Source organism: Saccharomyces eubayanus, chromosome III, assembly GCF_001298625.1.
Source record: "Saccharomyces eubayanus strain FM1318 chromosome III, whole genome shotgun sequence".
NCBI lineage: Eukaryota > Fungi > Ascomycota > Saccharomycetes > Saccharomycetales > Saccharomycetaceae > Saccharomyces > Saccharomyces eubayanus.
This window is the reverse complement of record NC_030978.1, coordinates 3,701-25,445: the sequence shown is the minus strand read 5'-3', so window position 1 is coordinate 25,445 and position 21,745 is coordinate 3,701. Positions and strand designations below refer to the sequence as shown.

Below are 21,745 nucleotides of genomic sequence, written 5' to 3'. Positions count from 1 at the left end.
TAAAACCAAAGAAGAAGAAAGACTTTACGATGGTAAATTCACTTAGTGCCGTTTATAATAAAAATGAAAAGGATATTTAAATGATTCTATGTGTGAAATTGATCAAGTCTCACTTGTGAACAAGCTCAGTAGAAAGGTCGACTTACTTATCGAGGACTAAATTGGTGATCTGGCATATGTATATACCACAAATCTTAAACTTAAAATGTGGCCAACACAAAAAAAACTCTTTGATAATTTGCGTTGAATTCATAAAACCAGTTCACTGACCCAGAAAAGGTGATTGCAACAATAATCGCCACATTTGTAAAACATAACTGTGTGGTCAAAGAAGAGATTGTATTTTTATTCTGATATTTGCCTTTATCAGATTTTGTAAAAATATTTATTATTCGCATAATATCTTGTTTAGTCATTAGAAGGAGTAATTTACTGTCACCTTCAGTTTCTAAATCACAAACCATAGAACACCATTGTGTTGTGTTTCTAGTATATTCTTGGTAAACAAAAACCTTATACTAGATTATTTTCTGAGTAATAAAATGCTGAAAATGTAATAAATGATTTAATAATGAACCATCATTTCATTGATTTTGTACGATATTAATCTAAGACGAAGTTAGAGGATTATCGAAAACTTGCAGAGATTGTTTGTTTACTCATTTTGTTTACTATAAACAAACAACAAAAACAAACAAACAAAAGGTATGGTCAACAAACAACGTAAATATTTTCAACTAGAAAATGTATATTCAGATTTTGAGAACATTTGAAAGCAAAAAACTTCCAAACAAAAAGACTTCGAAAAAAACGAAGGAGTAAACAAACTAATCAATAAATAAATAAACAAATAAACATATAAACAAATAAACAAATAAACAAAGGTGTTTTTTTTGCGCTTATGCTTGAATATTGGTGTTTATGCGAAAATATCATGTAAACTTCCTATTTAGGTAATTACATGGCTGGAAAAGAGAACACGCCAAAAAACGAAAACAGAAAAAAAAGTTAGGGCAGTGGTGCAGAATAATGTTTATTTACTCTGTTGATCAAATGCTGTTGTTTGTTTATTTATTTTTCGAAATTGCGTCGCTGTGTTTGAAGTATATGCTCATGCAAATTTGGTTCGAATATGATTTGTAATGAAAGATAATGCAAAAATTATTGTTTACTTATTTATTTATTTGTTTATTTATTTATTTGATGAAGCTTAGCAAAAAGGCATGCTGATAATTTATTGTGCTTTTTGCACCGGACTTCTTGGCCTTAACAACTCAATTTCATTTTTTAATGGAATGTTAGATCCTAGATTAGCGATTTCTTCCTTGTATCTCTTGGGTGAAAAATTATCTAACATAACGTCTGGACTCACAATAACCCAACCTGGCCTTACTCTCACAGGGGTTTCGTATCCCGTTCTTGCGGGGATGATATGCAATCTTCTAGTGGCAGTAGAGAAATTTTCTGCAATACGGTATAGGTGCGATGGCACAGCGCCGTTAGTGGTGTCCTTCGTTTCGATACTCAAATCGGTATCCACGTTACAATGAATTAAATGGCCATCCGTAGACCTTCTTACTGTACCTGTAATACACATCCAACAATGCCATTGCATCTTTTCCATCAATGTTTCATCGTCTTGATCTAAACCAGGATAAAATGGCGATTTCTTGTCTATAGGGACAAAGACCAACTCTTCACTTCTTCTAAACTTTTTGGCCCAAATTTCGTTGTTCAAGAGTTTCGTCAGCTCGTTAATTTTTTGGGAATTAGCCCAGATGAAGAGGAAGCCCGGTTTCGAGATTAATTTATCCAGGGGAAGTTGAGTCAAAATCGGGTAGATAAACTGATTTTCCGTTAGGCAACCAATCATCACCACATCGAATGTTAGGTTCTCATTCTGTATCCAATGGTTTAATGTTGGAACGATGGAATCTATGCCGATTTTACAACCAAATGGTGTAGTGGCAAACTGATTAATCTGTTTGGCTTTTGCTTGAAACAGTTTCTGTAGTTTTGGATACCCATCAACTCTGTTCTCGATATTAGTGACATTTTGCTGTGGTAGCGAGTTGCCGTGAATGTAGTTATTAGAATAATCGTTTGTATGGAAGTCTCTTGATGGCTTGAACGATACGTGTTTGGATTTCATTTCTGTATTTTCTTGATTGGACTCTTGCAGATGACTGTTGTTGTGGATGCTTCTATCTTGGTCATAACCTGAATCATTAAATGCCATTTTCTAGTTTTATAGTCTCTTCTCTTCTGTTTTATAACCGTTGTTGTTGTTCTTCCATCGCGATGATTTTTTAACTAAAAGTTTTACTTAAAAAGTTGAAACAAGCTGATGTCGCAAGTTGAAACTCGGAAGTGACGAGGCTGAAACAAAGGCACAAGAAAAGACGACGCTGGCCTGTTGATATGAAGGACCAAGACGTTCCGTAGTTTTGACACCAAATTTGATTTTATTTGAAGATACAGGCTAAGTCAGTTTTTCCCTCATTCTGTCTTTGCTCTACAATTTATGATAAACGCTGTTTTATGCTCTTACCAGGCTCTTGAACAAGAAATGCCTTTTAGAATCACATTTATGTAGAGTGCCGATACAAGGAACATGTCCCGTACGTTAAGGTGTGAACACGAAGCAGATACTTTTGTTCTTGCTAATTGTTCGTTCTTGCTATATTAAAAAAAGGAACCTATTCAAAAATTTCGCGAGAAATGAACTTAAGGTTCGACTCCAACTTGCACAGTTAAGAGGGCCTGGATGAAAGCGAAGGAAGGAAAGAGAAGGTGAATGGATCCCAAGGAAAATACCGGTGAAATCGGCAGAAGAGACCCCTGGACAAAAGTTTGGAATGGTGTAAGCTCGTTGTTAGATTTTTTCGCAGTATTGGAAAACCTGGGCGTGGTCGATGATAACCTATACTTGAGTGGGATACTAAGGAAGGTTTGGTTATGTTATTCATGGATCTCTGTGTTCAGGTGCGTATGGAGACTGATCAAGTTGTGTAGGGTGAAATTCAAGATTAACGAACGGCTGAATGGCCAGGGGAATGAGCTAATAAAGGAAAAATTGATAAATTTTGGTAAAATGTATAACGACCAAATCAAACAAATCACAGCCAATTTAGTTCAAGATTTAAGCTATCTGATGGTTTTAATTTATCCAGGAACGAGGTTATTTAAAAGACTATCAAATGTAATAACACTTTGTAGAATAATTATATAATGTTACACATGGACCCTTTTAATTTTGTAATCCCAATTCCTTTAAAAAGGCATCCTTGGAAGGTTCCCTACCCAAAAATTCTTTCAAACTATCATTAATATCACGAAGACCACCACGGGCCAACACGATATCACGGTATTGTATACCATTCTTTGTGTTTAGGGGATCCTTGGCGAATTTAGTATAATACATATCAGTAGCAAATACCTCTGCCCACAAGTAACCGTAATATCCGGCAGAGTAGGAGTCGGACATGATGTGACCGAAGGAAGCATAACCCTTGGATAAAGTACCGCCATTGGACATCAAAGAGATATCTTGTCTTAATTGATTCCAGGTATCACAAATTGATAAGTTTTGTAAGTCTTTGCAAGTGTGCACTTTCATATCAAATAGCCCAAAATGGAGTTGTCTTAAAGTGAATAAGGCACCGTTGACATGCTTGGTCTTTATCAATGAATCGATCAAATGTTCTGGAATTTTTTCGCCTGTCTTATAATGCGATGATAGATGCACCAATTCATTTCTGTTCCAGGTCCAAAATTCCAACATTTGAGAAGGTGCTTCCACAAAATCCCATGGAACAGATCCGGGACCATTGAATCTAGATTCCCTGTTTTGGCCCACTAGGTCATGAATACCGTGACCCAATTCGTGGAAAAACGTTACGATCTCGTTATGTTTCAACAAAGAAGGTTTATCCTTCGTGGATTTAGAAAAGTTACAGACTAATGCAGTGACTGGGTACGACCTTGTAGTGTCGTTGATCATAAATGATGAGGACAAACCAAAGTTTGCTGCGTGACCATACTTACCATCACGAGGATGTAAATCGAAATAAATCCAACCAATGAACCTTGGTGACTTGGGGTCGTCCATATTCCATACGGCTAATTGCTTAACGTCTTCATGCCAGACAGATTTCTCTTGAGCGTTTTTAGTTTCGATGAATTTCAAGTTGAACAGAGTTTCATAAATTTGTAACATACGAGTAATTGTAGTCTCCAGGGGGAAATACTCAGAAATCTTCTCCAAATCCACATTGAAGTTCTCTAACAAATATTTATTATCGTAGTAACGGTGGTCCCAGATGTAGTAGCTTGGATCTTCGTCCTGGTCGCGTTTCTTGACGTCCTTGGACTTCATATCTTGCAAGATTTGAAGCTCCTTTTCGCCCAGTGGAATTAGCTTTTTCTTCAAATCATTCAAAAAATCCATTACAGTAGTGCTGTCTTTGGCCATTTTATCATATAGGTTATAGTTAGCATACGTGTCGTAGCCCAATAAAGATGCCACTTCATCACGCAGTTTTAAAGTATCTAATAGTATGGCCTCATTTTCAGGGACTTTATTTTGATCAGCCAAGAATGCTTGCTTTCTGGTCTGGGAAGAGGATGCCAGTTTCATCACAGGGAAAATATCCGGGTATTTAAAAGTAACTTTATACAACGTGTCACTGCCAGATTCGATTGTTTCGAACTGCGTCAAGATGGAGTCGGGAACGCCTTCCAGTTGCTCTTTGGTGAAGGTAATGTATTCCTTTTGTTCACCGAGATTTTTGGAGAAATTGATGGAGTTGACAGAGATTTTCTTTTTGATCTCTTTGATCTTCAAACGATCAGGCTCATCCAGTTCCAGACCGGAATGAATGTAGTCCTTGTAAGACTTCTCAATGTATTTGAAAGTCTCCCTTTCGATGGAGTCCGCCTGTGATTGAGCATCTTGCCAGACGCGAGCGAACTGCAAGAAAACGTCATGGCGCAGCGATAAATCGATATTCAACTCGTCCAATTTCAGCGAGGAGTCCACCGACGCATCTCTGATCTCCTTGTCGGACGACACATGCTGCAAGAAAGTCAGCTGGTTGATGATCGGGCCCAACTCATTTTCAAACTTCATAAACGGTTCCACAAAATTGGTCACAGCAGGACTCTCCACCTGGCTCATGGAGTCGTAAAACTTATTACTCTTGTCTATAATTTCCTTGGTCCTCCCGCTTATGTCGTGGGGAGTAAACGACCAGCTGGGCGGGGTTTGGGGAGCAGTGGGGAAGCTAGCAGCGGTGGTCATTGAGGATAGACAACGGGTGTACAGAAGCGGTGTGATGACAGGCGAGGTAAACCAGTTCTTGCATAACAACAAGCGCATCTCCAAGTACTCCCTTTCATAAGTTTCCCACTCAACAAATCATTTCTCTCCACCAAAAATTCCCATTTTCCTTAAAGAGGTGGCAAAAATCGCAATTTAACCGCCGTCCCGCTCGTGAGGCGTGATGTGGCCGTTAATGGTACGTTTCCACCCTCAGGAAGGAGCCATATAGTCATAACTAGGCGCCATGTGGTCTGTAATCTTTACATGATCACCACAAACATAAAAGTATGCCACTTAGACAACGATATACTGCCTTATTGGGTAGGTCCGCCACCCTGACCAATCAGCGGCTATTGCTCCTGGCCGGGTGCCCCCTCCCGTTTTCCCTTTTAAAGGGCTTTAAAAACAACGATAATACCATATTAAACTGCTGCTATGCGAGTTTGCATTTGGTTACAGAGCAAGCAAGCACGCATAACGTATCATGTCCGAACAAGCACAAGCACCAGCGAAAAGCACACCCTCCAACAACTCTAAAGAGAACGGCAGCGCCGTGTCCACAGTCCTTGACGCCAAGTGGGACATCGTCCTGTCCAATATGCTGGTCAAAACTGCCATGGGGTTCGGCATCGGTGTGTTCACTTCAGTGTTGTTCTTTAAACGCCGTGCTTTCCCCGCATGGCTGGGCATTGGATTCGGTGTTGGAAGAGGTTACGCTGAAGGCGATGCCATCTTCAGGTCCAGCGCCGGGCTCAGATCCTCGAAGGTTTAGTCCTAGACGGCGAGGCTTTACATATATTCAAAAAGAAAAAAACCAGTATATTATTTCCTCTATATGTATATATTTACGTAACTTTCACCACTCCCCTATAAGGAAAACCCGGATATCATTTCAATCTGCTTCAGCATGTTGTCGTTAGTCTTTGACTTTTCTGTCTCAATCTGTTCTCGTACTTTGGAGTCCCTCATCTGGTCCTTGACCAGTCCCTCGGCTTCCAGAGTGGACCTGATCTTCTTGTTGTCCAGGTCTTGTTTGCTTGCCTCATTTAGCAGTGTCGGTATCATTGTTTCACTGCTTTTGTTTAACCTCTCCACTTGTAACTTGGTTCTTTTCCTCTCAGCAGTGCTGATTGGCCTCTTTTTTTGCTGCTTCTTGCCAACACCACCGTTCTTGCCCTGGCTCTTCTTTCTCATGCTGCTCTTGCCCATTTTCTTCCTTCTGAATGTCTTTGGTACTCTGTTCCTTTTTATGTGATATATTGCATATCTGAAAATTTTTTTATAATTTTGATTTTTCTTAGCGATGAGATATGAAAATTTTCAAAAATAAAGAGATGATGAGGTTATTACAAAAGGGCAGTGAAGAGACCAAAGACCAGTACACGACTCCAGGATAACAAACGATGGTGTCTACACATAACAGAGATAAGCCTTGGGATACCGATGATGTTGATAAGTGGGCGATAGAGGAGTTTAAAGAAGAGGACAATGCCTCTGGTCAGCCTTTTGCTGAAGAATCCAGTTTCATGACTCTATTCCCTAAATACAGAGAGAACTATTTGAAAACCATTTGGAACGATGTGACAAGAGCCCTGGACAAGCACAATATCTCGTGTGTTCTGGATTTAGTCGAAGGTTCTATGACCGTAAAGACCACAAGAAAGACCTATGACCCCGCTATTATCTTGAAAGCCAGAGACTTGATCAAATTATTAGCCCGGTCAGTCCCATTCCCACAAGCTGTTAAGATTTTACAAGATGATATGGCTTGTGACGTTATTAAGATCGGAAATTTCGTCACCAACAAAGAGAGATTTGTTAAGAGAAGACAGCGTCTTGTGGGGCCTAATGGTAACACACTAAAGGCTTTGGAGCTTCTAACCAAATGTTACATTCTGGTACAAGGTAACACGGTAAGTGCCATGGGCCCCTTCAAAGGCTTAAAGGAAGTCCGCCGAGTCGTGGAAGACTGTATGAAAAATGTTCACCCCATCTATCATATCAAAGAGCTGATGATCAAAAGAGAGTTGGCGAAGAGACCAGAACTGGCTAACGAAGATTGGTCAAGATTCTTGCCGATGTTCAAGAAGAGAAACGTTGCCAGAAAGAAGCCTAAGAAGATCAGAAACATCGAAAAGAAAGTCTATACTCCATTCCCACCTGCTCAACTACCTAGAAAGGTCGATTTGGAAATTGAAAGTGGTGAGTATTTCCTAAGTAAGAGAGACAAGCAAATGAAGAAACTAAATGAACAAAAGGAAAAACAAATGGAAAGAGAAATCGAGAGGCAGGAAGAAAGAGCAAAGGATTTTGTTGCTCCACAAGAAGAAGCATACAAACCAAACCATAACTAATTTTCACCACTACCGCAATATATATATATATATATATATATATATATATATACACGCAAAAATATATATTTTATTTACCTATACGTATGTTTTAAACTTTTTACTAGAAGATTTGGCAATTCTTCTTTGACGCGTCATGGAAAAAATACTAGTTTGAAGCGCGTTTACTCAATATTATTTTCGAGGCATCTTATGTTAAGATTATATCAAAAACTAGCAAACAAGCATACTGTCCCGTAAGTACCCAGCACAATATATTTACGACAATGGATGATGCTTTAAATGCTCTGTCGTCGCTGACTTCGAAAAAAAGAGCTACCACATACAAGAAAGTCGCCAGCCCTATACCGGGTGAGAATGATGATACCGATGGTAATCTCCCAATCCATGAAATGGATGCTCCGCCTGTATTGATGGGGAACGGGTTCCTGTTTGGCAATGCCACATTGAACCGTGTTAAGAACAGATTGGAAGGTAAGAGTGATATAAGACAAGACGGGCATGATAAAAAGAATGAAGATGAAAATATTCTCTCGACTCAATTAATTGCTAATCTTTATGATGGCGGTGAAGAGTTGGAGAAGACTAAAAATAATGAAAACAAAAACGATCAAAGAGTTAACGTGACCTCATTTACGCAAACGCAAAGGATACCAGTCAGCATAACTCAACAAAATAATGAGGTTAATGTGCCTATACATTCTATCAACGATGGAGAACCCACCCAAAGAGTTAAAAGCATTATCACAACTTCGCAAACACAAGCAATTCCCTTCACAACAGCGGAAATCACACAAAAAGCTACTCAATTTATAGATAACCACGGCGCAACTTCGCAAACCCAGCAGGTTCCGCCCACAAAACTAATTGAAGCACAAACCCAAGCTGGTGCAGCTACAGCCAATGATTCAGATATTCAGCATCAGAAATTTCCTATAGTGGCAACTAGAACAAGCCCCTTATTTCAAACAGCCCCAGACCAAGGCCCCTCRACTCAAATGGACACACCACCGCCAACTGTGCATGTCGATACAACCCAAATGGACACTATGTCACAGACTATGCAAGATAAAGTACCGCCTGAACTTAAGATTCATGAATTACAGAGCGAATTGGCTTCAGAAGACTCTAGAAGGAAAACAGCTCACAATATTGAATATAGGAAACTGCAAAAGACCATACCAATAGTGAAAAGTTTTTCAAAAGAATCATTTCTTGCTGATTTCGATAACTCGTCCTCAGATGATGACACAAATGTCAAATTGGAAAGTTCACAGCCAAAAAAAGAACAGAATGGGTATGAAATGATCGACATCGACCAATCCGAACCACAATTGGTTCAGAAAGAAAATAAAAAAGATATGAAAGTTCCTCTATTAAGTACTTATGCCAACAACTTAAAACGGGAGATTGATTCATCAAAATATATCACTTTGGACCTCGACAGCGGCAGTGAAAATGATAACGATGACCACATGGACGCTGGTAAGTTAATCGAAGATGAAAGTGCTTTGCCAATATCTCAGTTGTCAAAGGCCACAATATTCAACTTGAAGGCTAGACTATCCAAGCAAAATCAAAAACTGGCTCAAGGATCCAACAAAAATAAAGGATTCAAGACAGATAACAACAAACTGTTCAACACGTTAAGAAAGGCTAGCAGAAAACAGATTTTGGATCATCAAAGAGAAATAGTTGAAACAAAGGGGTTCAAATTAGAAGATATGGTCAAGGAAAAGGAGATTGTAGAAGACTTGCTAGAGCAAGAAATCCTCAGAAATAAAAAAATCAGACAAAAGGAGAAGAAAAAGGAACAATCAGAAAAAAACAACTTTGAATTGAATTCCCATGATTCAGGCTCTGATTCTGGATCAGAGTCTTCTAAATTTGCATTGAGCGATAATGAAATTGCTGATTATGAATTATCTGGTAGTGAAAATGAAAAAAGTGAAGATGCTGATGACGGAGAGGAAGAGGATGATAATATCACGAACAAGAAAAAGCTGTACCGCACAAAACACATCTTAAACGAATCGGACTCTGAGGTCGAAGATGAACAGAAAATGGAAGTCGAAAAAAAAGCTGAAGACATACCGAAAAGAAACGCCATTGATTTAGGTCATTATGGTAATAATATCGACGAAGATGGTAGTAGCTCATTCCGAGCAGCTATTGTTTTAGACACGCAACAAGTTGATGAAATAATCACTCAAACAAAATCGCCAAAACATGAAGATAACGAGGGAAAGGAAGAAAAAGAAGAAGAGAGTGAAGAGACGGGCGACGACGATGACGACGACGACGATGACGATGACGACGTTAGTGAAGCAATCCGTCGTGAACTGATTGATAAGGAAAAATTAGAACGGAGACAAAAAGAAAAGGAGCAAGCTACTAAACTAAAGGAATTGAAGAGCAAGGGTGTTACAAACTTTTTTGAAATGGAAGCCGAAGAATCCGAAGATGAATGGCATGGCGTTGGTGGTGCCGATGGCGAAGGGTCTGATGAATATGATTCTGATGTAGAAAAAATGATTGATGATTATTCCAAGAATAAGTTTAATTCGCATGAAATTAGAGAAATGCTGGCGGCAGAAAATAAGGAAATGGATGTAAAAATGATAAACAAAATCCTTTATGACATTAAAAATGGAGGGTTCCGTAATAAAAGAGCCAAAAATAGCTTAGAGCTGGAATTGAGTGATGATGAAGATGACGTGTTACAACAATATCGTCTCAAGAGAAGAGAGTTAATGAGGAAGAGAAGGTTAGAAATTGGCGATGACACCAAGCTCGTTAAAAACCCCAAGTCCAAAGCATTCTTTGAAAGTATGGTAGAAGATATTATGGAGTTTAAGAACCCATTTGGAGCAGAGAAGGAATCCGATCAAGATGTCACTAGTACTGCTACAGATTCGAATACTCAAGATAACGATAGCACAAAATCTGATAATAGTACAAGTAATAATGAACACAATAAACATGCAGGTGATAAAAGTAAGAAACTTATCATATCTGAGGATTTCGTTCAGAAAAGTTTATCTTTTTTGAAAAGCAACAATTACGATGAATTTGAAATGGACAAGGAGCTGGCGAGGATACAGCATGGAAACGGCGAAGGAGATGTTGCAGATTTGTTTACATTAAAACAGCATAGTCTAATAAAATCGTTCACGAACTCACAAACAGATTCATTCAGTTCTAGGACAACGAACACAGTAATTAATTTAGAAACACATAGAGAGGGCAACGATGATGGAGAAAACGGAGATCAATCGTTAGTTGGCGGGTTTAAGCATCCATCCGTAATCAAATCATTTGCATCCAGAACAGATATCAATGATAAGTTCAAAGAAGGTAATAAAACAGTCAAAATTTCCAAGTCTTATAAGACAGTAGGGAGTTCAAAGGCTTCTATCACATATATGGGGAAAACAAGAAAATTAATGGCACCAAAAAGGAAAATTGAGGAGGATCATCATCTTCACCATACTAAAAAATTGAAAACGCAAAAGAGTAAACTTTTTGAAAATGGGCAAGATAGCTTCGACAGTTAGAAGCGGCACATTTTAGAATAGTTACTATGAACAAGGTACTGCTTGCTTCCGTAGATTGGGACACAGTAGTGTTATGAATAACATTTTATAAAGAACATATTTTTTAAAAGTCTTAATAATACAAAATATACAAAAAACTTATGGAAAATCTGGGTAAGAATAGTAAAAGAACAAACAAACGAATAAGGGAGAGGAAGAAAGAAGGAGTGTATCGATTACAACAGCAATTCCGTATTCAAAGCATCTTGTAATTCCTCTATGGAGACACCCATATCCATGAGGCTATTATTTTGTTCCGGCGCTGTGTGGTTCATATTTGGTATTCGGTCATTATCAAAATCAGTATTCTTTTTGCCCTTTTTATTTTGAAAGGACTCGGATATTGTCGATAATGATGAATTGAACTTATCCATGAAGGAAGTATGTTTGAGATTGGTGGATTTCTGCTTTACCACAATTCTATCTGGCTGTGCAATGAATGATGACAACAACGCCTTTGAGGTTGGAGCACGAGTCCCGTTGCGTTTGGGAATCATTGACGCAGTCACCTTTGGACAGTAGTTGACTTGCACATTGGATACCGAAGTTCCAAATGTTGGATTCGATGGTTTAAAGAATGGGAAACTTCCTAGTGAGAGAGACATAGTGGGAGCTGGTTTATTAGACAGTATACTTTCGTGCGAATTGTACCTTCTCAAAGGCTCAAATTCAGCACCTTTGGTAGCCATATCCATATGAGAAGGAGTACTTATGTTGGGTAGAATGATTGTGTCTTGATCTGAATCTAAATCCTCGTCATCCATTTCATCGAAAAAAGTCAAGGAGAGTCTCTGCTTATTTTTGAAGAAAGATTCATATGCATCGGTAGAAGAGGGTTTTTTACTCTTATTCAAACCAGTGTCATGCGATTTGGCAGCACGCAGAGTGCGAGCTTTCCCAGGTTGCTTTTTAGGTGAACATGGTAAAGAGTTTGTCTTGGAAGGGCAGTCAACTTCGTTAATGGGGTTAAAGATTACTGACTTTTTTGGAGGTTTCGATGGAGTCACCACACACAGACGCTGCCTCTCAATGATCTTCAATGGTCGAGGCTGAAACGAATCCAGACTGCTCCTAGTGGACTGTGACTGGGGGGAACTGTTGGATGCTTTATTTGGGACAGTCGCCAGCTCGTTCAACCTCACAGTAATGTCCTGGAATTCATGAACCAAATCCTCTATGCGTTTGTGCTCATTGTCCTCAGTGTTCAATCTGCGCCGTTGTTCCTTACTTAACTTATCCCGAACTGACTCAGATCTCACATACAAGGAGTTCAGTTGAGACATGTATTGGTTGTACTGGTGGGATAACTTATCCAGTGAGTCCCGATCTGATGGCTCGCATACCGATGATCTCTGCTGGCGCTGTATCCAGAGATCTAATTGCAGGATAGCCTCTTCCGACCTCGTGAGAAGTCTCTCCGTAATATCTTCCAGGGCTTGTGTCGCCATTGATAGATGAACGCTTGCTTTTCCTACTCAAGTTGTGCCTTGTCTCTTACAATCCATTTCCCAAATTACTAAGCTGAATGCATTGTTTACATTCTAATCAGCTGCAGAATGGTCATACTATTTTATTTTTATTTTTCTCTTTTCGCGAGGACTCGTCACCGCTTACGGAAGGCCGGTGAGTCGTCCGTGCGGAAGCGTGATTCCGCACGGACGGCCCTCGCAAGGCGCTTAAGCGGAAATGGAACTCCACTCGGTGACATTAAATAGTGCCAGCTTTATCAAATTACTTACGATGAGATAAGATAAAAGGGACGATGGTGGAGAAACAGAGATATATAAACGGGACCAAAAAAAACACAGACGATGAAGAATGGCACATTTTATTGTCTTACTTCTCAGTACCTAAGAAACACAACGCCAATTTTACAAAATGTCTATAGTCTACAACAAAACACCACTATTACGCCAATTCTTCCCTGGTAAGTCGCTTGCACAGTTTTTTTTGAAGTACGAATGTCTTCAACCAAGTGGCTCTTTTAAAAGTAGAGGTATTGGAAATTTGATATTGAAGAACGCCATCCGGATTCAAAAGAATGGTAAGAGATCCCCTCAAGTTTTTGCTAGTTCGGGCGGTAATGCAGGGTTTGCCGCTGCCACAGCATGCCAAAGACTATCTCTACCTTGCACAGTGGTGGTGCCCACAGCAACAAAGGAAAGAATGGTAGAGAAGATTAGGAACACTGGTGCTCAGGTTATCGTGAACGGTGCGTATTGGAAAGAAGCAGATACCTTTTTGAAAACAAACGTCATGAATTCAATAGACTATCAAGTTGTTGAGCCAATTTATGTTCATCCCTTTGATAATCCGGATATTTGGGAGGGACACTCATCTATGGTAGACGAAATCGTCCAGGACCTGAAATCTCAGCATGTTTCCATGGACAAAGTCAAAGGTATAGTATGCAGTGTTGGTGGCGGTGGTTTATATAATGGTATTATCCAAGGTTTGGAAAGGCATGGTTTAGCTGATAAAATACCCATTGTGGGAGTGGAGACAAGAGGCTGCCACGTCTTCAACACTTCTCTAAGGATTGGCCAACCAATTCAGTTCAAGAAGATTACAAGTATCGCTACCTCATTAGGGACCGCTAATATCTCTAATCAAACTTTTGAATACGCCCGCAAATATAACACCAAGTCTGTTGTAGTAGAGGACAAGGACGTCATAGAGACCTGTCTGAAGTATTCACATCAGTTTAATATGGTTACTGAACCGGCATGTGGTGCCTCATTGCATTTGGGTTATCATACCGAGATACTGGAAACAGCTCTAGGCTCAAAATTAACCGCGGATGACATTGTGTTGATTATTGCTTGTGGAGGGTCTTCTAACACCGTACAGGATTTGGAAGAAACATTGGAATGCATGAAAAAAGAAGGCGTCCCTGCAATTGAATTGGCTGATAACTTCATCTTTCCGGAAAAGATCACTTCAACTATTTTAAAAAGTGCTTAAGAAATCTACGGCATTTTGCTCCCCAACTCCCCATTTACACAAGCCAGTGTTTATAAAAAAAATAGATACCGTAAACCATCTTATGTATTCCTATAGAACTTAAAAAACAACTAATGTATGCCTCGCCTAAGTGTATTCAATTGGACAAACGCGAAGTTTTGCTTCCTCTATGTCACAGACTAGATATGACGTTCTGATTTTACGGCTAATTTGGACAATAAAGGGTGGCACAAATTATGTTTGACATTCAAGAGTTTCATGTTCATGTTAGTTTTCAAATGAAATTTAATATAACCACAATATACGCAAAGTAAAAGCTTTTTGGGAAAAAGGCAACAGAACTATTTTAGTTTTTATTAACAGCAACAAATTTACTAATTTCGACAACTGAGAATAAGACAGGGTTCATGGTGGGTACATAGCATCTATGAAATACAATATGAATGAATGGCAAAGGTATAAAATATAGGATTGAAAACTGCTATGCATCTAAACAATTTAGATGATGATGAATGGCCTTGCTCACTCTCCCACAGAAATATCATATAATTCTACTAAATCTTCTCAATTCCTGAGTATTGACTGATAAACATACAGCTACCTTTCTATACAAAAGCACAGTGTACTGTGTCTTTTTCGTATTGCCTTGATTTGTATATAATTATGAACAACAAAAATCGTTCTTTTTACATTTATTCAGCAGAGTCTTCATATAAATGTGAACACCCTCCCTGAGTCATATGGAATGTTGAGAGTGTAAATAGAAGTTGAGAGTCATAATATTTGTTACAATTTTTCGAAAAAGCACTAGAAATGTTTGAATAAATACATACGTTGCACCACCATATGAAAGTGCACATAAATGAAAAAAAAAAAGTTGCCGGACATAACCTCACAGTTTACTAGCCACAATTACAGTGCGTATGATAATGATATAATATTTGATTGATGAGTAAAAAAGCAAAATTTTACATTTTCTTTATAAAAATTTCTGGGATTAACGCCATCCTCTTAATATTTGCTTCCTTACTTGTCAACTTTATATGTACTACGTATTTAACTTTGCATAAACAGACAATAAACCAACGATTATCTGACATTGAACAATAAATTATCGTAATGGACTTGTAGTCCAAACTTACTGCAGACATTTATTTGATGTTCCCTTTCTTTATCTTCTTAGAAGATTCGCTTTCAAAAACGATCTTATTATACTTATTATTATTCATCTTATGTTACTTTTCAACCCTCTATTGCCATTCTAGTGTGGTTAAGCAAAAATCAATTACAGATATCTATAGCTGTTTAAGTTTCGTTCACCCATAACCCGCTTATGTATGATGCTATTTTTTTTTTTTTTTCACGAGAAAAGAAAAATGGGAATGCATCATTTAGAACGTTATATTACCTCTGAAAATCCACGATCAAAGGAAGAGAGACACCCTATAAATGCAAAGTCTTTGTTTCAACTGTAAAATCTAAAATAAAACACTTTAACTCATCGAAGCTTATTTTATTATATAATGAGATGGGAGGGAAAGGTGAAATTATTATCTTGTTATTTTATGCCAACGTAAATGAATTCTCTAAATATTTACTCCTAATAATACCGTCTAATATTAATACAAAAGAAAACTTAATAAGCCCAGACATTCAAGATATATTGATTTTGAAAAGCTAAGGTAAACACTCAAAGCCGTTCTTCGATCTTATTTTAGAGCAACGTTGATGTTTGATTGTACTCACAATACTGAACTCAAAAAATAGAATTTCCACACGTAGTCGCTGATATCGAAGACGTTTTTGAATGACTAATATTAAGAAACTCCTGACGGGTTGAGACGCACCTAAGGCAGAGTTATCGCTTCGAGGAAATGCTTACAACATCACCAAATACGAAAAGTAAACAATACGAAAAGTATAAACAAAGATAAAAACTGCTAATAAAAGCATATATAAAACCCCCAAATAGATCTCAGAAGGGATAGACTAAACAAAGTAAGTATAAAATGTGGAAGCTCCCAACAGACGAATTTTAATGCATAATAGTAGCATATGTATATATATATATGTATAGACATGAAGATATATGTAAACATAAACACATAGCAATAGGATTATATAAACAAACATTGAGAGCAAGGGCAAGAGAATGGGGATTTGTAAATAGGATAGATATACTGACGACATTCAGTACTCGAAAGATAAACAACCTCCGCCACGACCACACTCTATAAGGCCAAATGTACAAACACATCTTCCCAATATCCGTCACCACGTACTTCAGCATAATTATTCGTCAACCACTCTACAAAACCAAAACCAGGGTTTATAAAATTATACTGTTGCGCGAAGTAGTCCCATATTCCGTGCTGCATTTTGTCCGCGTGCCATTCCTCAGAAAGTAAAGAAGACAAGATGTTCTGCTTAACACCGGCGCCAAACTGAGAATAGTAAGCTCTGAATGCCATGAAAGAATTTAGATACTTCTTAGATGATGTTAATGATGCTTTTCTAGACTGTCGGCATTGTATATTTTGATTTCCGGACGCTATTCTATATAGTTGGATTTTCTTTAAAAATAAAGGTGAAGGAGCTGGAATTTGAATGTTTTTCTTTAGTGGACGAATAATATTAAAACAACTTGGATTTATCAGTTTTGCTATACGCTTACCTTCCACTTTTTTTGGTATGCCGGTTTTTCTATGTGATTTAGAGGTCTTGTTCTTGATTCTGAAGGCAGGCTTAGAAGTGAACATCTTAGGATTGTGAGGTGTATTGAGTTATTATATATACTCGATAGAGTTCTTGGTTGAATCAAAGTTATGAAGAAATGTTTAAGAGTTTAAGTTGTTTCAAATGATGTACTTTTCTACATTGGGAAGCAATAAATTGCATCCCAAACAAAACCCAGACCGCATTATGTTTTGAAACATAAAATGTTGCAACATGAAAATATATATAAAGGAGAGATAAAAATTAGCATTGGGGCAGGCAAGAAAACAGAGAGGATAACCAAGACAAAATGAATAAGATACCCATTAAAGACCTTTTAAATCCACAAATTACAGATGAGTTCAAATCAAGTATACTAGACATAAATAAAAAGCTCTTTTCTATTTGCTGTAATTTACCTAAGTTACCAGAGAGTGTAACAACAGAAGAAGAAGTTGAATTAAGGGATATATTAGGATTCTTATCTAGGGCCAACAAAAACCGTAAGATTAGTGATGAGGAGAAGAAGTTGTTGCAAACAACATCTCAACTCACTACTACCATTACTGTATTACTCAAAGAAATGCGCAGCATAGAAAACGATAGAAGTAATTATCAACTTACACAGAAAAATAAATCGGCGGATGGGTTGGTATTTAATGTGGTAACTCAAGATATGATAAACAAAAGTACTAAACCTTACAGAGGACACCGGTTTACAAAAGAAAATGTCCGAATACTAGAAAGTTGGTTTGCAAAGAACATCGAGAACCCATATCTAGATACCAAGGGCCTAGAGAATCTAATGAAGAATACCAGTTTATCTCGCATTCAAATCAAAAACTGGGTTTCGAATAGAAGAAGAAAAGAAAAAACAATAACAATCGCTCCAGAATTAGCGGACCTCTTGAGCGGTGAGCCTCTGGCAAAGAAGAAAGAATGAGCCCGAAAAACAAATATGTATATATCTGTGTAGAATATATATATATATATATATATACACATATACATAAACAAAAATACATAAACAATCAACCCTCTCCTCAGACACTACTAAGATGTTTGTACTGATAGATAATGTCCTGGCCTACCTTCTTGAACAAGACGACCAATTTGTAACCGTACGCTTCGCCATTCAGGGCCAAATAGTTACAAGAAGAGTAAACAAAATACACCTTTCCAACATTACCGATGTACTCCTAATACAGTTCTTAAGCCACACACAGAATCATAACAACAATATCGTCCCAAAAAAAATCCTCGATAATATGAGAACGGCCGTACGGCAGTTGCTGGAAGCAACTGCTTGCGTCTCCAGAGAATGTCTCCTGATAAAAAGAAACCACGAAATACGAAGAGCAAGAAAGCGCCTACTCAGTGACTGGTACAGGCTGGGTGCTGACGCAAACCAGGATACCCTTTTGGTAGTCGCAAACTCTGCTTGGAGGTTTCTCGCCGTTTGGCGACCGTTCGTAACCTCAATCCAACACGCAACCAAAGAATTGTTTAAGCAAATCGCCTATTACCTTCTTCATAGCAACGTCGACTTCCAAAGGGTCGCGGCACTAATCCAGGTCATAATGGGGGAGGACCATTTGCTTTTCTCCATGGATGAGGTCCTAAAAGAGGTAGTAGAAATACAACAATACCTCGATAAAATGCTCCCGCTCGACACCCACCAATGGCAAAAGCCATCCCCCTTTGAGTCTGGAAACCTGAAAACTACGCATTCATAAGAAAAATCAAAAACATCGTATCGCGAATGTGTAAAACCCAAGCATAGTTTTTTTAAGTAAAAATCTAAAAATGAAAATCGCCACGCCTAAGACATGTGAAGCATGGAGAACGCAGACTTAACTCAGATCGGTAAGTTGTCTTGAAAAAACCCCATTATATAGGCTGTTCTCAAAATATATGTTGAAACATGTCTTTGTAAACAGAAACGTTATAAGTCATATTCGTGTTGAACTCCAATATATATTTTTGTACCCTCTTTTTCTATACATGGTCTAGAAAAGCGATATTTCCAGATGTATAATTATATATCGAATCTCGTTCTGTGTATAACATTCTTGTTTCTATGGTTCGTATAGATACGACAACATCAACGACACATATTCTCAGAAAGGAAAAATGACTTAGCGGGAAGATACAGACCTATCGTACTATCATTCAACAATACATATTCTTGAATTTATAGTGATATATCAGCATAAATAGTGAAACATAAATACAGATGCGGAAATGTAAACAATAAAGTAGAAAAAAAAAATAAAAGCACAATTATGAACAAAATGTAAATAAAGACTTAACATTTTTGTGAAAAAAACGTACGATGAAAAGAAAGAAAAACAAATGCATAACATAAAGTATCATTTTTAGGGCCTAGTAAATTGCTTTTTTTTTTACGTCGTTTACATGAGTAATAATTGAAAAGTGTAGAAAAAATCATAATATAGACTGATATGTATATATGTTTTAGTTTCATTTAAAAAACGGGAAGAATATTTGTTGTCATTATTTCGATTTTGTTTACATTCGTAAGTAATGACTGTTGGTGTAGCATTATACGTCACAGCTTAACATAAACAAATCATGTTACTGTTCTAGTTACCAAATGAGGGGTATATTTTGACAAGAACTAGGCTGTAAAAAAAAACCATATGACGAACACATCAAGTGGGAAAATTACGAGTTTCTCAAATGGTAGACGCCAACACCAAATTTGTCAATAAAAGATTTAAGAGTTTTAACAAAGGTAAATATTTAAGGACCTACTTCTGTGATTGAAATTGTATGCACTGGTAACAGGCGTGACATCTATTTGCGGAATATTCTCTCCAACGCCAATATGGTTCTAGCGAGTAACATTGGGGCAGTAAATGCAGCAGACCAACATAAAACACACAATTCTATCCTTGAACGACACACATTTTCATGTTGCTGAACAAGACAATGATGTTTCACTAGTTCACTGAGGTGGTAGAAAGTTCCATGATTGCAGAAACTAATTTACATTCTTAGTTAATACGGACAGTATTATTGCATGAGTGAGGATCCAATGACGCCGTATTGACCAAATACCAGATTGGATGCAGAAATGGAATAAAATTTGTATAGATACCCGCTTTAACAAGGTCACGGTCTCTTGTCCCATAACTTCATCCATGGTGAATCTGTCGACACCGGTCATCTTGTCAAACTCATCGATACACACTACACCATGATTGGCCACAACCATGGCAGTGGCCTCCGATGTTACCTGTGTCTACCAGTAGTCACTGCAGCGGATAAATTTGCACAGGAAAAACCTCTACCGGTTGTGGAAATAACCAAAGATGCCGTATTTAACAAAAATCTCAACAATTGAGATTTGGCGATTGAGGGATCACCCACAATCAAATATTGATGACACCTCTTAAATAGAAACCGGTGTCTAAAAATTTCTCCATACCACCCATGAGCATCAATGCGATGATCTTCTAAATATGGTCATGCCAATAAATGAAAGGTGTCAGGGACTGGGCCAAAACAACAAAAACGTTAACTTTTTTGACAGTTTGTTGATGTTTCTTATGTCTAAATCTGTCAAGACTTGCCTTGCAAAGACACGTGTAGATCTTGCATGCATGGGATATACCGTGTTACCTAGGATCAGCGTCTTCAACCCAATCAGCGTGTTAGAGTTGGATTGGTTCATACCCCCAGCACTCAGCGACTTGAATGCACCCATGACGTTGAATCTGTCACCGGGCTTATTCTTGTCCACAAGATCTTCATCGATAGTGACATCTATGGATCCGGGGAGTTGGCCTCCGGGCTCCATTTCGGGTATTTTCTGCACGGTAAAACTTTGGTGATTAATGAAAGTACTATTCCCATTTTCCGTGGTTAGTTTGTTTCCATCTATGCMTTATGCTGGGCAGATGGGTGTGGGGATAGGAATGGGTAAGGCTGTGGTAGCATCCGTTTAGTCTCTGTAGTGGAACTCACCGGTCTCGGACGCATAGTAGATGGACCTGGTATGCCTTCGGCCCAACCAGCGAAGTCCTAATGACGATACCTCCCGTCCTGCTCCTCGTTGTAGTTTGTCCAGTTGTTGATATGTATACATCTTACAGAATCCATGTACGAGGTGAAGGTGTCTAAAAACTCTCGAATCTACACGCCTGTCACCCAAAAAGAATTGAAAAATAACGACAACTGCAGGATTTGAACCTGCGCGGGCAAAGCCCAAAAGATTTCTAATCTTTCGCCTTAACCACTCGGCCAAGTTGCCTGTATTATTATAAGAAGTTTATAGTTGGAGCCATTACCAATGTTAGGATTTAAAAGTTTATACACGCTAGGGAACTGTCAGCATTCAGTAGCTTGGACTTTCTGCCACAGAATCATCTACGCTTGCTGTGAGATTCCGGTGACCCTGAAAGGTTGCTGACTGTATTGGGCCCATAATAACTGTTGATAATTAGTTAGTTTAGTAAGTTGTAATAATTAAGAATAAGCAGCTCTTTCTTATTATTATATAAGAGAGGTATATAAAACACACGCTGATTGGTTATGTAAAACCTAATGGTTCAAATATGGTTTTAATAACCATTTAAATTGTATGATGATCTTTGGGATTCCATTGTTTCTTAATGTTATAATATTACGTATATAGATTATACTAGAGATTCTCCTCTCCGATTTAGGAATCCACAGAAAGGAATCAATAATTCTACATAATATTATAAATGATTCTGTTCCTCTTTTTATATGTTGTCATTCATTGATCCTATTACAATATCAAT

The 21,745-nt window shown here is 38.0% G+C and overlaps 11 protein-coding genes and 1 non-coding gene across 12 annotated transcripts; 5 read left to right on the top strand and 7 right to left on the bottom strand.

The window, feature by feature from the left end:
* Positions 1–1,234: 1,234 nt before the first annotated feature.
* On the bottom strand, positions 1,235–2,239 carry KAR4 (Kar4p; the record flags this gene model as incomplete). Its single annotated transcript, XM_018363931.1, has 1 exon — positions 1,235–2,239. The coding sequence occupies one exon, from the start codon at positions 2,237–2,239 to the stop codon at positions 1,235–1,237; it is 1,005 nt and encodes a 334-aa protein (XP_018223335.1).
* Positions 2,240–2,797: 558 nt separating this feature from the next.
* PEX34 (Pex34p) lies at positions 2,798–3,232 on the top strand (the record flags this gene model as incomplete). The annotated part of the gene is made up of 1 exon (XM_018363930.1): positions 2,798–3,232. One exon carries the CDS (start codon positions 2,798–2,800, stop codon positions 3,230–3,232), a length of 435 nt encoding a protein of 144 aa, XP_018223334.1.
* Positions 3,233–3,250: 18 nt separating this feature from the next.
* PRD1 (metalloendopeptidase) lies at positions 3,251–5,380 on the bottom strand (the record flags this gene model as incomplete). The annotated part of the gene is made up of 1 exon (XM_018363929.1): positions 3,251–5,380. The coding sequence occupies one exon, from the start codon at positions 5,378–5,380 to the stop codon at positions 3,251–3,253; it is 2,130 nt and encodes a 709-aa protein (XP_018223333.1).
* Positions 5,381–5,807: 427 nt separating this feature from the next.
* Positions 5,808–6,095, top strand: MIC10 (Mic10p; the record flags this gene model as incomplete). The annotated part of the gene is made up of 1 exon (XM_018363928.1): positions 5,808–6,095. One exon carries the CDS (start codon positions 5,808–5,810, stop codon positions 6,093–6,095), a length of 288 nt encoding a protein of 95 aa, XP_018223332.1.
* Positions 6,096–6,190: 95 nt separating this feature from the next.
* ADF1 (Adf1p) lies at positions 6,191–6,532 on the bottom strand (the record flags this gene model as incomplete). The annotated part of the gene is made up of 1 exon (XM_018363927.1): positions 6,191–6,532. The coding sequence occupies one exon, from the start codon at positions 6,530–6,532 to the stop codon at positions 6,191–6,193; it is 342 nt and encodes a 113-aa protein (XP_018223331.1).
* Positions 6,533–6,726: 194 nt separating this feature from the next.
* On the top strand, positions 6,727–7,677 carry KRR1 (ribosome biosynthesis protein KRR1; the record flags this gene model as incomplete). Its single annotated transcript, XM_018363926.1, has 1 exon — positions 6,727–7,677. The coding sequence occupies one exon, from the start codon at positions 6,727–6,729 to the stop codon at positions 7,675–7,677; it is 951 nt and encodes a 316-aa protein (XP_018223330.1).
* Positions 7,678–11,449: 3,772 nt separating this feature from the next.
* On the bottom strand, positions 11,450–12,721 carry VAC17 (Vac17p; the record flags this gene model as incomplete). Its single annotated transcript, XM_018363925.1, has 1 exon — positions 11,450–12,721. The coding sequence occupies one exon, from the start codon at positions 12,719–12,721 to the stop codon at positions 11,450–11,452; it is 1,272 nt and encodes a 423-aa protein (XP_018223329.1).
* Positions 12,722–16,468: 3,747 nt separating this feature from the next.
* Positions 16,469–16,996, bottom strand: HMLALPHA1 (transcriptional co-activator mating type protein alpha; the record flags this gene model as incomplete). Its single annotated transcript, XM_018363924.1, has 1 exon — positions 16,469–16,996. The coding sequence occupies one exon, from the start codon at positions 16,994–16,996 to the stop codon at positions 16,469–16,471; it is 528 nt and encodes a 175-aa protein (XP_018223328.1).
* Positions 16,997–17,262: 266 nt separating this feature from the next.
* HMLALPHA2 (homeodomain mating type protein alpha2) lies at positions 17,263–17,895 on the top strand (the record flags this gene model as incomplete). Its single annotated transcript, XM_018363923.1, has 1 exon — positions 17,263–17,895. One exon carries the CDS (start codon positions 17,263–17,265, stop codon positions 17,893–17,895), a length of 633 nt encoding a protein of 210 aa, XP_018223327.1.
* Positions 17,896–18,010: 115 nt separating this feature from the next.
* DI49_0696 (uncharacterized protein) lies at positions 18,011–18,688 on the top strand (the record flags this gene model as incomplete). Its single annotated transcript, XM_018363922.1, has 1 exon — positions 18,011–18,688. One exon carries the CDS (start codon positions 18,011–18,013, stop codon positions 18,686–18,688), a length of 678 nt encoding a protein of 225 aa, XP_018223326.1.
* Positions 18,689–20,466: 1,778 nt separating this feature from the next.
* DI49_0695 (uncharacterized protein) lies at positions 20,467–20,778 on the bottom strand (the record flags this gene model as incomplete). Its single annotated transcript, XM_018363921.1, has 1 exon — positions 20,467–20,778. One exon carries the CDS (start codon positions 20,776–20,778, stop codon positions 20,467–20,469), a length of 312 nt encoding a protein of 103 aa, XP_018223325.1.
* A 371-nt stretch (positions 20,779–21,149) lies between these two features.
* DI49_0694 lies at positions 21,150–21,231 on the bottom strand. Its single transcript has one exon. It is a non-coding gene; the product is annotated as a tRNA-Ser (tRNA).
* Between the last annotated feature and the right edge of the window lie 514 nt (positions 21,232–21,745).